At 50.4% G+C, this 11,616-nt stretch overlaps 4 protein-coding genes across 4 annotated transcripts; 1 reads left to right on the top strand and 3 right to left on the bottom strand.

The window, feature by feature from the left end:
* Positions 1-92: 92 nt before the first annotated feature.
* On the bottom strand, positions 93-1,976 carry ASPVEDRAFT_39817 (uncharacterized protein). Its single transcript, XM_040812012.1, has one exon. It carries the CDS (start codon positions 1,636-1,638, stop codon positions 298-300), a length of 1,341 nt encoding a protein of 446 aa, XP_040666129.1. The 5' UTR covers positions 1,639-1,976; the 3' UTR covers positions 93-297.
* A 561-nt stretch (positions 1,977-2,537) lies between these two features.
* ASPVEDRAFT_81939 (Dor1-like family protein) lies at positions 2,538-4,001 on the bottom strand (the record flags this gene model as incomplete). Its single annotated transcript, XM_040817112.1, has 1 exon — positions 2,538-4,001. One exon carries the CDS (start codon positions 3,999-4,001, stop codon positions 2,538-2,540), a length of 1,464 nt encoding a protein of 487 aa, XP_040666128.1.
* Positions 4,002-4,210: 209 nt separating this feature from the next.
* On the top strand, positions 4,211-6,202 carry ASPVEDRAFT_189264 (acid phosphatase DET1; the record flags this gene model as incomplete). The annotated part of the gene is made up of 2 exons (XM_040809043.1): positions 4,211-4,368; positions 4,421-6,202. Exons 1-2 carry the CDS (start codon positions 4,354-4,356, stop codon positions 6,200-6,202), a joined length of 1,797 nt encoding a protein of 598 aa, XP_040666127.1. The 5' UTR covers positions 4,211-4,353.
* Positions 6,203-7,628: 1,426 nt separating this feature from the next.
* Positions 7,629-9,047, bottom strand: ASPVEDRAFT_127897 (putative cyclin-like protein (Clg1); the record flags this gene model as incomplete). Its single annotated transcript, XM_040806502.1, has 1 exon — positions 7,629-9,047. The coding sequence occupies one exon, from the start codon at positions 9,045-9,047 to the stop codon at positions 7,629-7,631; it is 1,419 nt and encodes a 472-aa protein (XP_040666126.1).
* Between the last annotated feature and the right edge of the window lie 2,569 nt (positions 9,048-11,616).

Below are 11,616 nucleotides of genomic sequence, written 5' to 3'. Positions count from 1 at the left end.
CATCGACCCGGAGACCGGGTTTCTCCGGGCTCCGTCATTTACGTTTATACAACTTGAAGCTACACTAATATTCAAGAAAAACAGAGGAATGACTCAGATAATGCCATTCGGATAGATTGCACTGTATAGATTCTTAAGGGGATTAAAGTGGTATCGTTGTGGGATTCCTCTGTTCCAGACGCCAATCATTTGCCAATGTGTAGATCGAGACAACGCCGTCATACAAATTCCCTTGAACCGCTAGAACGGATGACGAAACAAAAACAGAAAACGAATAGATGTGAAGAAAATGCCAGATCATTCCTCCTCACTGACCTCGCTTTCATCATCGCTGGGAGCATACTGTTGCGATGGGATCTGCGCGTGTGACTGTTGGCTTCTGGCTTCTTCCTCAAACGCAGCCTCCATCTCTGCAGCCAACAAATCATCTTCATCTTCCGCCTCCTCTTGGCCCCCGTTGTTATCACCCTCGACTTGGATATCTGGAATGGGCTCCGATCTTTGGGCTGCTGGAACTGGCGACGGCAACCGCAGGTCCTCAATGTCCTCGTAGCCGTCTTCTTCATTTTCATCGTTCGCCGGTGTGTTATTTGACGAGAAATGCGCGGGGTTGACTTTGAACGGGCGAGCGGGAGGTGGAGATCCCATATCGATAATGAGATCGCCGTCGATTATGATATTGGACCCAGGTGATGGAACGGTCTTTTGCGACGATACTGCAGCCGTTCCTGTCTCCGAAGGCGAGGATTTGGATGATTCGAAAACAATATCATCCGCTTCATGTTCGTCTCTCCCCTTATATTTATTATTGTTATCCTCCTCTTTTTCGGCCACTCTGGCGGGTGATTTCGCGCGCGCTTTTGCCGGGGCTGGTTTACTCGATCGCGAGGTGTCTGCTGCCGGCTTCTTCTGACGGAGTGGGTTCGTCTGGGTCTTGGGACGAGGTCGCGGGCTTGGAGCAAGTTTGTCCGCCGGTATTTGCGGAGTCGGCACCTTGCTCGTGCTGGTATATGGTTCCGGCGTCGCATTTCCTGAGCCCGACCTGGCGTCATCTAGATTATCCGTTTCCTTGGGGAGGAAGTGGCGGTAATCGTAGGGGTTGTCGTCGTCGGCCGGTCCATCGTCGTTTCCGCTCGCCTGGTCCGACCCGCGATCATCTCCAGAAGTATGCTCATCCTCCTGTAAGGTTCTGAGCTGGGGGTACTGCTGAAGGACTTGCTTCTGTGTTTTGGCCGGGGCTGAACGAAGATTGAAGTTGAGCTGGGTAGCAATAGGCTCCAGCACAAAGGCCTTCCTTGTCGCGTCGAATACAAGCGCAAGTTTATGGCGCTCTGATTCTGAAATACTCTGTGCTGGGTCCACGCTGCCTTGGTAGTTGTAGGTTAGAACATTCTGCTCCGCGTTCGGAGCTTTATCGGTAATCTTCAGGTTGAAGTGATCCCGAGAGTGTGGGGATTTCGTGATAACAGACCGCTGCTGAGAAGTCGCCGCTTTGGTCTTGTAATTATACTGGATATTTATTAACTGTGAGTGAGATTTGTCGGTCTTTCCTGCCAGTCGGTCTCCCAGTATGATGGGATATTCAGCTTGTTTGGTAGGATCGATCATCCCGCCAGTTGAAAGGGTGGAGGCCGCCATCGGGACTGGATGTCGACACTTCGTATAATAGGTATGGACAAGAGTATAACAATTATATAAAAGAGAAATGATATATAGTATAGTAAATAAATACCGTCCCCTTTAAAGGCTGCGAGTGAAGATTCGCATTATTTGTGAGATGGAGAGGGGATACAGTGGAACAATACAACAAGGGAGCAGTCACACGAGAGGCGTATTGGCTGACGTGAATGAAGAGTGAAGGGCAGAGACAAAGACAGCCAAAATATTCAACATGACATAATTAGACAGGATAAACAAGAAAGGGTTGGGGACGAGCTGAGGTTGATGCTTGTGAGAGATAACTTGCAGATGACGGTGACGGTCCCAGCGTCAATTGAAGAAAGCCGTTTCATTATCGGATGATGCCGTAATGTTACCAAAATTACCGTACGGGTGAATTACCAAATATGGCTAGCCCCGGTTTGTTCTCTCAGTTATGTACATTATTATTGCGTAGATATTAATATTTACACGGTTAGAGAGGCATCCATGGGAAATACCTGCCCTCACACCAGCTACTAAGTATCAGTAGACCTATTCGGGCGGAGTCTCTCCATCGGTCAATGTACTGTGGCAGTGTTTATACGGGGCTGACCACGGCCTCGTTTGCTCTCAGCCTCCAAGCCCACCTGCAGTCATCTCCTGGCCCAAACCCCGTGAATCTGCCGTACCGTTGAAACTCTGGTCGCCGAGGTCAGCCCATGGATTCGTCATCTTTAAAATGAACCAAGGGCCTGTAAATGTCGGTAGCTGAAGTCGAGCTCTAAAGGCTGTCGGGGGTGTGTGAACAGCACGAGGAGACAACACCCTTTGCCGGCAAGGGAGTGTTTGGAATACAGAATCCAGTTTGAATCAAGACAAACCCTCCGAATAGTTGTCTACGAGGCAGCTGGGGATGTTGCCTGCAAGGTGCCTTTCGAGGACCCTGTAGGGCTCGTTGGATTCGCCCCAGTGAGCTGCTCAAGGCGCCCAGCCAATGCACGATGTTTTCGCATTACCTCTTCCCATTCATAGGCCAATTCCTCAGTTTCCTCATCCTCATCGTCACCAAGTTCGGTTAATATCATGCTGAAATCACCTCCTAGGCGGCCTAGACTAGCGGCACAGTAGAGCACCTGAGTCAGGAGACTTTCGCGGGCAGTCTTGTCTTGAATATTTGGGAGATACGAGCGCAGAGTATCCGTTAATAGTTGAACTAGATGGGTCGGGAAGGTTGCAAGAGGAGGCGGAAGGTTTTGGAAAGAATCAGGTTTGCGATCCGTTGCGGACTGCGCCGTCTTGGTTCGCGCATCGATTCCTCGTAAGCCGGGAATAGTTGTATCAGTCTCCGACTGATCGGGCGTAAAGATGTTTTTATATAAAGAAACAATAGCGAAGCTTTGTTCGCGGAATATTTCGATGTACCGTTTCAGATACTTTTCTGTCTGGTGACCTTCGGCCCATGAGCCACTTCCAGTTTTCTGATCTGAGCTTCGCGTCCTGCGCTGTGTTTCCTGGTCTGCGAGTTCCCGGAGGGGGTCTAATGCCTCCAGCGTGGAGACGAGGTTCGCTAGGCGACAGATAAGGAATAAAGCACCAAGCGAACCCCCTCCACTCCTAGCTCCGCCATCACCAGACGTTGCATCGAGTTCAGGAGCCACTCTTCGTAGCCAGCCAACGGTCCGCATGGCTGCCGCAAGTCGAAGGTTCTGGGCACGAAGAGCGGTAATAAGATTCGAGGTCATATCTTTCATCGCATCCTCAGCCTGTAAGGCTACGTCCTTCACCAAGGGAGAACTGGGGTATAGCGTCTGCAGCCTCTTAATGTGAGCATATAGATCTAGTGCCGCCGAATATGTCGTAGAGAATGAAGTTCCTGTGTTTCCTGAGTTGGCAGCAGCCGAGGACACTGCTGTTGCGAGCAATGTGGGCAATTCTAATATGTCTGATATACGGTCCACGTTCCGTGAGAGTCGCATGACCTTCTTTCGCTGTTCGAGCGTGGCATTATCTGCTGCGCGGCTGTATTTCGAGGAGAACCGAACGGCCTCCTCATCGAGTTTCGGGATTCCATCGCGCAACTCCTGTGCCTGGCGGGTTAAATTGGGTATGGATGAATGGAGGTTGGATAAACTGTCTGCGGATGTGATGAAGGTTTTATGAGAACGGTTGGACAGCGCTTGAAGAGAAAGAAGAGTCGAATGTGCTGATTGCGTGAGTGACTGGGGTTCTGTAGTCTGCAGGGCCTGCAGGGGGAGTGTAGGCAGTCGATTGAGATACTGAATCGTGGTCGGATCCTGAGACAGATTTCTCTCGGTTGGTGGTATATGGGGGGCGAGCAGCTCGTACAAGTGGTCGGCCATGTTTGCTATCTCTGGCAGGATCCAAATAAGCCGCTCTATTTGGGTTAGCAGAAGAGATGGTTGATTATGATGGGATATGACAAAAGGACGCTCGTTGATTGATGGTGATAGAGCAATACGGTGGCCGAAGCGGCAACAACCGCAGCCTCCGGGGAAGCAATCCAGGCCCGAGATTCGCCATCCTCCTCGTCCAATTCTTCATTCCTGGTATCTCCCGCCAACTCTTTGTTTTTTCCCCCTGGAATCTCCGCTCTTTTTGAAACCTTTTATACGAACTATTTGAGGGATAGGGTGACATATTATCATTGTATTGCATTCTTTCCTGTCCTATCACGACCCCGCCTTATACACCATGGGCAAACCGCGGGTAAGCTCCCCGACATATACACACATATATCCATAATTCTCACCTCTCATAGATGATCATTTTGATCCGCCATGCCCAGTCGGAAGGAAACAAGAACCGCGAAATCCACCAAACGATCCCCGATCATCGGGTAAAGCTCACGCCCGAGGGTTACCGTCAGGCACAAGAAGCAGGAACTAGACTACGTTCACTCCTACGACCAGACGATAAAATCCATTTCTTCACTTCTCCATACCGCCGCACCCGTGAGACCACCGAAGGGATCCTTCAGTCTCTTACGGCTGATACGCCATCTCCATCACCTTTCCCGAGACATACGATCACGGTATATGAGGAGCCTCGCCTGCGCGAACAAGATTTTGGCAACTTCCAACCATGCTCGGCGGAAATGGAACGCATGTGGCTGGAAAGAGCGGATTATGGACATTTCTTCTATCGAATTCCGAATGGTGAATCTGCTGCGGATGCTTACGATCGAGTAAGTGGGTTCAATGAGTCGATGTGGCGGCTCTTCGGGGAGAAGGACTTTGCGAGTGTTTGTGTTCTTGTTACACATGGGCTCATGACTAGGGTTTTCCTTATGAAATGGTACCACTGGAGCGTCGAGTACTTTGAGGATCTCCGCAACATCAACCACTGCGAGTTCGTAATCATGAAGCTCAACGAAGACAGCGGCAAGTATGCTTTACAAAACCAGCTTCGCACATGGTCGGAATTGAAGAGGGAGAAAGAGCTGGAGCATCAACGAGAGCGCGCCGCAAAGGGTCTTGGGCCAGCAAAGCCAACACAATCAGAAACATCGGTTCCAATACGGCGCAAATGGGGCGGCTGCCCCGATGGATGCAGTCACGGCATACACAGAAAAAGTTCCCAGCGATCATCTCGAGCACACGGCGATCAATGCAAAGAGCAAGAGCACCAGCACCATCACAACCACGACTCAGCACAGGACACCAGCCAGGAAACCACCAGCACCGTGAACGAAGGACGAACAATAACAGCTCCGGAACCTGCCATTGGCGACCGCTTAGGCGACGAAATGCCATTAAAACCCCTTCCTTCAAACCCGCAGTACCACTCCACCGTCGAGCAACCAAGACGACACCCATTCCCAAAGCACCACCACAACCATAGCCATCATAACCGCCTCTCCCTCTCCCCCAAACTACTCCCTAAACGCCCGAACTTCACCCACCGCGACAGCAGCGAAGACCACCTCCTCCACGCACCACACCTAAACTACAACCTCATCCACCTCGTCGGCCGTGACGGCGGCGGAACCCTCAGCGGCGCCAACAGCGTCGCGGCCTCAGAAGACGAACACGACAATCACCACCACCACAGACACCACAGCCATGACCCCGAAAACAAACAGCAGCAGCAGCAGCAACAACAACAACAACAACATGAACTCCCCCGCGCAGGCCTCAAGCGGCATAACCCCCGTGCATCCCACGACCTCGACAATGATGGCGACGACGAAGGGAGCGGGCGACAAACGCCTAAACTCCGACGAACAAGGTCCTCGCATCATCGGCATACCCAAAATCAAACGCAGCCGCAAACCCAGACCCAAACCAACCCCCAGAATGCATCAACGCCTAAGAAGTCCCCCCAAACTATCCCAGACACCGACGAGACCGACAGCTCACCGGAGAAACACAAACAGCCCATCGAACAAACCTCAACCCAAACCCAGGGCCAGGGGGAGGCTCAGAGCCAGACCGAGAACGACCGCAAAACAGGAGGCAGGAATGAAACCGAAACCGAAACCGAAAAGACCCTCGAGGAGGCGCAAAAAGAAGACCAAAGTATTCGGGGGAGCGTTTATTGATTGATTACTATAGTTACTATATCTACCATGACTAGACGATACGATGCATAGGATACCCTGCAGTTCGATATTCTCACTTTGTTTCGCAAGGTAAATTAGATAAATAGAGATAGTAGACGTAGATGATACCAACACTATACCAACACTGGGGCGGAACATCTAGAAGCAGGGTGCCTCGGGTTGACACCAGGCTCGTCAGCCCCAGAGCTACACAGTCACAGAAACGTAAATAAAGGTAATAGTTTTTCTATATTTTATTATACGTTGTTCAAGATATTGAGAGTGGAATCCGCGGGGTCAATGAGGATGATGTCAAATTCCCCATCATCTTTATTCGGTCAAAGTAGTAGTTAACTTACATTCCAATTCAGCATGGAATTGAGAGCAAGATGAAAAGAAGAAGAGGACATGGTGAACAAGATCACTGTCGAGAAGAAAAATACAGAAACAGGGGAATATTGTAGAACAGCCGGGAATAGGGGAGTATCACTTTTTTTATGGTTGTCGGAGATAAACCAATAAGACAAACATGCATCAAGGGTCGTCGAGAAGAAAAGAATACGAAATGAATTGAAAATAGTACCACCAAGAAAGGTCTCCGTCTCCGATCTGCCCAAATCCCAGAAGAAATTGAACGTGGAAGGTTTGGAGCATATGCAGCGTTAAAACGTAATCACGATCGGTTGAGAGTGGGGGGGGAAAAAGGATATCAAGCCAACCGAAAGAGGCGATACGGCAATGCAAAAGCGCAGAAATGAGAGAAAGCAACGCCGGGTAAATGGGGAATGGAGTTTATGATAGGGAAGTGAATCGATCTATGAGTAACATCTGCCAGTGAAATGCCCAAATCCAGAGATATGAAACAAAAAAATTTGAACGAACATAAGAAGCGCAGATGAAGATGGGAAAAGAAACAGGGGCATTAGCAGAGAACAAGGGATGAATGAAAATCATGATTATCGTGACTTCTCAACTCCAAGACCAAGAGAAGCCCGCGGGGGATCTCGGTACTTTTTTTTTGGCTTGACGAGATCTTTCAAAAACGAAAACGTATCAAATGGGATATAAGCGGAAAAAGGTGTCAGATCGTAAATGCATGCAACGAGCTCAGAACAGAAGAATTGGTTGGTAGTCGTCCCAAAGAGCTGCTTTGACACTTTTTTTTCTGATTTTCGATTTTTCGTTCGGGCGGACCAAGAGACAGATAACCAGGGTACTTTTTCAACATGTAACCGAAACCGAAGGGGCCGGAATGTCATCGCAAATGGAACTAAAAAAGGTAATGCGGTATCATCGAACGGTATCAGAAAGAAAAGAAAAAATAAAAAAGAAGTCGAAATGAAGGCAGCTTCTAAATAGAACATGAGAAGAAAAAAGGGGACAACAGCAAATTGACGTATGCAGCGTAACGTTGATCAAGCGGCGATCAAGCCGCAAGGATGGGTTGCATCGAGCCGACTAGGTTGGCGCACATGTAGTGTTCCATGCTCTTAGCGCAATATGGGCAACCGCACGATGAGCCATGACCAGTTGCCCAACCACCGTGCGGGTAGGGGAACCCGTACGATGGAGTGTGGTGGTAGGATGGCGGCTGCGATCGCGGCGGCGGCAGATACTGTTGCTGAGGCACCCAAGTGCTCGAGTATGGCGGTGGGGGGTTCGAGTACGCCCACGGGCCCACCGAGTAGTAGTCCGGTGTGGTCGGGCCGCTGTGAGGAGCAGAAGGCGGCGAATACTCTGAAGCTGCAGGGTTGAGCCAAGAGTTTTCGTACTGAGTGCTCCGCTGGTACTGCGGAGGAATTGGACCTTCAGGAGAGAGAAGAGGCTTCGAGACCCGGTTGCTTCGAGTGATGTTCGTGTCAATCGGAGCGAGGGTGTGCCGAGGCTCTTGAGTTTTAAGGGAAGACTTGGTACACCATTTCTCCCAGTGGGAGCGCCACGACTTGAAACCATCCTGTTTGTCATAGATGCGATCGTGGATCTTCCATTCGAAAGCAAAGAGCCAATCGAGCTCCATGGAGTTCAACTCACTCACGGGAATGTTGCTAACTTCAGCCCAGGATTTGTTCTGGAAGGTGTTGTCATCCAAGAACTTGCTTCCCAGAAGCAAAGCGACCGTAAGCATTCGGTAAACCTGGCCACTGCCGGTGCTGTAAACCTTAGCGGAAGAAAGCATACGCATCCGACAAGAGAGGTAGTAAAGACCCAAGAGGATGGTAGCGCTCGGGAGACGAGTCGACGACAGAATTTGAAGAACGTATTTCCGGAACTGCGGTGGGACAGACGATCCTGGGTAGACGCTTCGCGCGAAGTCAATATCAGATAAGTTGATTCTGGTGATGTACAACTCATACATTCCCTGGGCCATCTCAGCCACGAAGTCGGCCATCTGTTCCATCTCATAGTCTAGGTAAGCGGCAACGCCTCCGGTAGCCTTCTCTTCTTTTCGGGGCTGTTCGGGTTGGGCGATCGGCTCTTGTCGGCGATACTGCGGAGGAACGGCACGGTCCATCGGGGGCAACTGGACGTTGTTGCGGATCGGGGGCAGTACATTGGCGGCATGCATGGGACCGAACATAGGTTGACTTAACGCGGTCATGTCTCTCCCTGTACGCATCGAATGCATAGGCGGCTGTTGGTGGTTCATCGGGGGCTTGCCGTAGCAAGATGACTGCTGGGAGTATTGCTCGATGAATTCACAACCGTTCTGGGAGTAGCGGGGAGGGAAAGCGGCCGAGTGACCAAGGACGTAGAATGGGGGTTCGTTCTCCATCCTGCCGGCACCGGTGATATGAGGGGGGGTAAGAGGAAAGGCCGGGAGGCCAGTGTTGTAGAAAGATGGCATAGCGAAGAGAAGAGAAGAGGAAACCAGTCCAGGGACGGGGCGGTAGACGGTTTGTGAATGCTAAACCGCAGAAAAGAACAGCCAAAAGTCAGCGAGCCAATTCCGACGTAGTCTTTTTCGGGAATTAAAGGATCAAGATACGAACCGTCTACACGTCCGCCACACCCTGATCTGGGGGAGGAAGAGCGTTGCTCAACGAGCCGCGGCTCTGTATTATGTGCAGTAGATGTCTCTTAATTGAAAAACATCAGGCGACAAATCAACAACACAATTTGTTGGGAACACAAGCGGAAAGGAAACACAAAGAGAGCGAAATGAGCGGTCGCAACTGGCGTTTTCCGGGGTTGTTCCTTCTCTGTGGTGAGTCTGGTCTCTGAGGCGTGCCGGTATAGTTTCTGGAGGCGAACTAAGAAAGGCGGACACAAGCGAACTTTTGTTTTCAAGAACCAGAGGCGAGGTCTAAATTGCTAAAACAATTGCAAGGCGGACAGAGAGGATTGTGGACGCGGGTTTTGGTGGTGAGAGGTCGAGCAACTGTTGGATTCCTTCACGGGGAAAACAAGATTGTCTCGCGTCAAATTGCCGGCCGGTAGTCCACAGTAACAACGACACTTAGTGAAAAGCTCGTTGCAAGACAAAGTCGAGGGGAGCAAGAGCAAAGCGAACAAACAAGGCGAAAGGTAGGAGAGAGGGTTTCACAAGAGTGAAAAGGATAGAGAAGAGGGGGATGGAGGAGGAGTAGGAGAGAGAGAGGGAGAAAGGGAAGAGGAGAGAAGGAGAGCGTCAAGATCACCGGGAGTGCAGAGACCAACAACGGTGGTGTTGTGGAGGCTGACCAGCGGGAACTGGTGTGGTCACGGCGGTAAAAAAAAAACTGTGTGTGGTATTATTGGTAACTTTGGTAAAACTCAAGTGTCATCCGCAGCTAGCAAATTTTATTTTTATCGCCGGCCACCGGAAAGAAAAGGGAACGGATTACGAAACTGTTTCTACACTGTACCCTGAGGGTGAATTCAGCATCCACTGAATGCCTGTTGTAACAATACTGTAATCTGATACATGCTGGTTCTCAGGAGGCAGCACATCCCGAAATTCATCATCAATTTCAAGTTAATTAATCCAGCGAAGCCCTCGTTACCAGGCCGTGGGTTCGTGGCTCCCAGGAAAAGGAGTTGAGCTCACCGTAGAAAATTCCTGAATCCTGATCGACGGGCTGTTGGGAGATTCTTTGCAACGGCCAGAACACAGCCAACCGTGGAAATGGATGGGGCTTCCCACTCCCACTACGACCGCTGGCGCTGGCCAGACTGGCCAGGTTACAGCACACAGGCTCCATCGCTTCTTCACGAGGAACGCCAGAAACGCCAGAAAAATTACAGAAGTCCCCGGCGGTCGCCCAGAGTGACTTGGATTGACTTAATGGGGTGACTAATGTTAGGGGTCGCCCCGACTGGGGTTAGTCGCCTGTAGTCGAGTCCCGAGTCGGTCACGGTCTGTCTCCATCGCCCCTGAGAGTACAGACTCGACGCGGGAAAATTAATCAAAAATAAAATAAAAATAAAACCAAAAAAAATAATGGTCAACAACTAATAAAAAATAAAAAATAAAACAAAATAATAAAAATGATGCCCCAGGCTATCCGTCCAGCAATAATTATAAACCAGGAGCTTGAAACTCGCCCAAAGAGAACAAGAATAGAACAGCTGGGCAGTCTGAATTCTGAAAGACGGGCAGCCGGCAAATAGGAGGTGTAACGGCCCCCTACACGAGTCTCACTGAGTCCTGACACTGCCTGGACAATTCCAATGCACCCAATCAGACAGTGGAGAAACAGGCCGGCATGAAGGAGTGAGTTAGGAGACGCTGGGAGTCGGGACTGTGGGACGGACTGGGGCGGACTGGGACCCCGTGTGAACAAGAGCCGTGCGCCGGGAGCCTTCCATCTATTCCGCATTTGGACAAGATACGTCAGAGCATTAATAATCTTGTGAAGAATTTGAGTCTTCACAGTGAACACGAGTCTGCCCAGTCTTCAGTTTGAAATTGAAGTGGCAAGCCAACATCGTCAAATCAGTGCCTGGGCTATGCCGGCATGATCTCAAGGCGACGCACCAGTCATGACACCATTTTAACTTGAACTGCAGGCCCGTGGTGGTGGCGAACAGCCTCATTCCAGCACAGCACAGCCGAGACAGACACTGGAGTTGTCAGGACTCGAACGATGTCACAGTTGCTCAACTTCTGGCTCGTCGAAAACGAAGATGGCTATCCTCGGCCAGGGTCTCGGTCAGACTCAGACTGGCCGTCCAAGTTCCAACCTGGAATCTCCATCCATCTGACTCACAGCTGCAGCTGCGGCATCCAATCACACTCGCGTGGACTTAATTCCAGTAATTCCATTCAGTACAGAGTACTACGTCCTCCGTAACTCCGCAGTTGCCTGCTTCTCCCACCACAACTAGTGACTGCACAGGTAGCATCATTATTCATCATATTCCAGATTCTTCCAATGCTTTTCCTAATTGATCCGACCGGAAGAAGCGGACGAAGTGGGGGATGGAGAACAAAG

The sequence above is a fragment of the Aspergillus versicolor genome (genome assembly GCF_001890125.1).
Source record: "Aspergillus versicolor CBS 583.65 unplaced genomic scaffold ASPVEscaffold_3, whole genome shotgun sequence".
NCBI lineage: Eukaryota > Fungi > Ascomycota > Eurotiomycetes > Eurotiales > Aspergillaceae > Aspergillus > Aspergillus versicolor.
This window is presented reverse-complemented; position numbering and strand designations above follow the sequence as displayed.

Coding starts and splice junctions, on each gene's coding strand:
- ASPVEDRAFT_39817 (XM_040812012.1), bottom strand. CDS start 1,638: ATGGCGGCCTCCACCCTTTCAACTGGCGGGATGATCGATCCTACCAAA.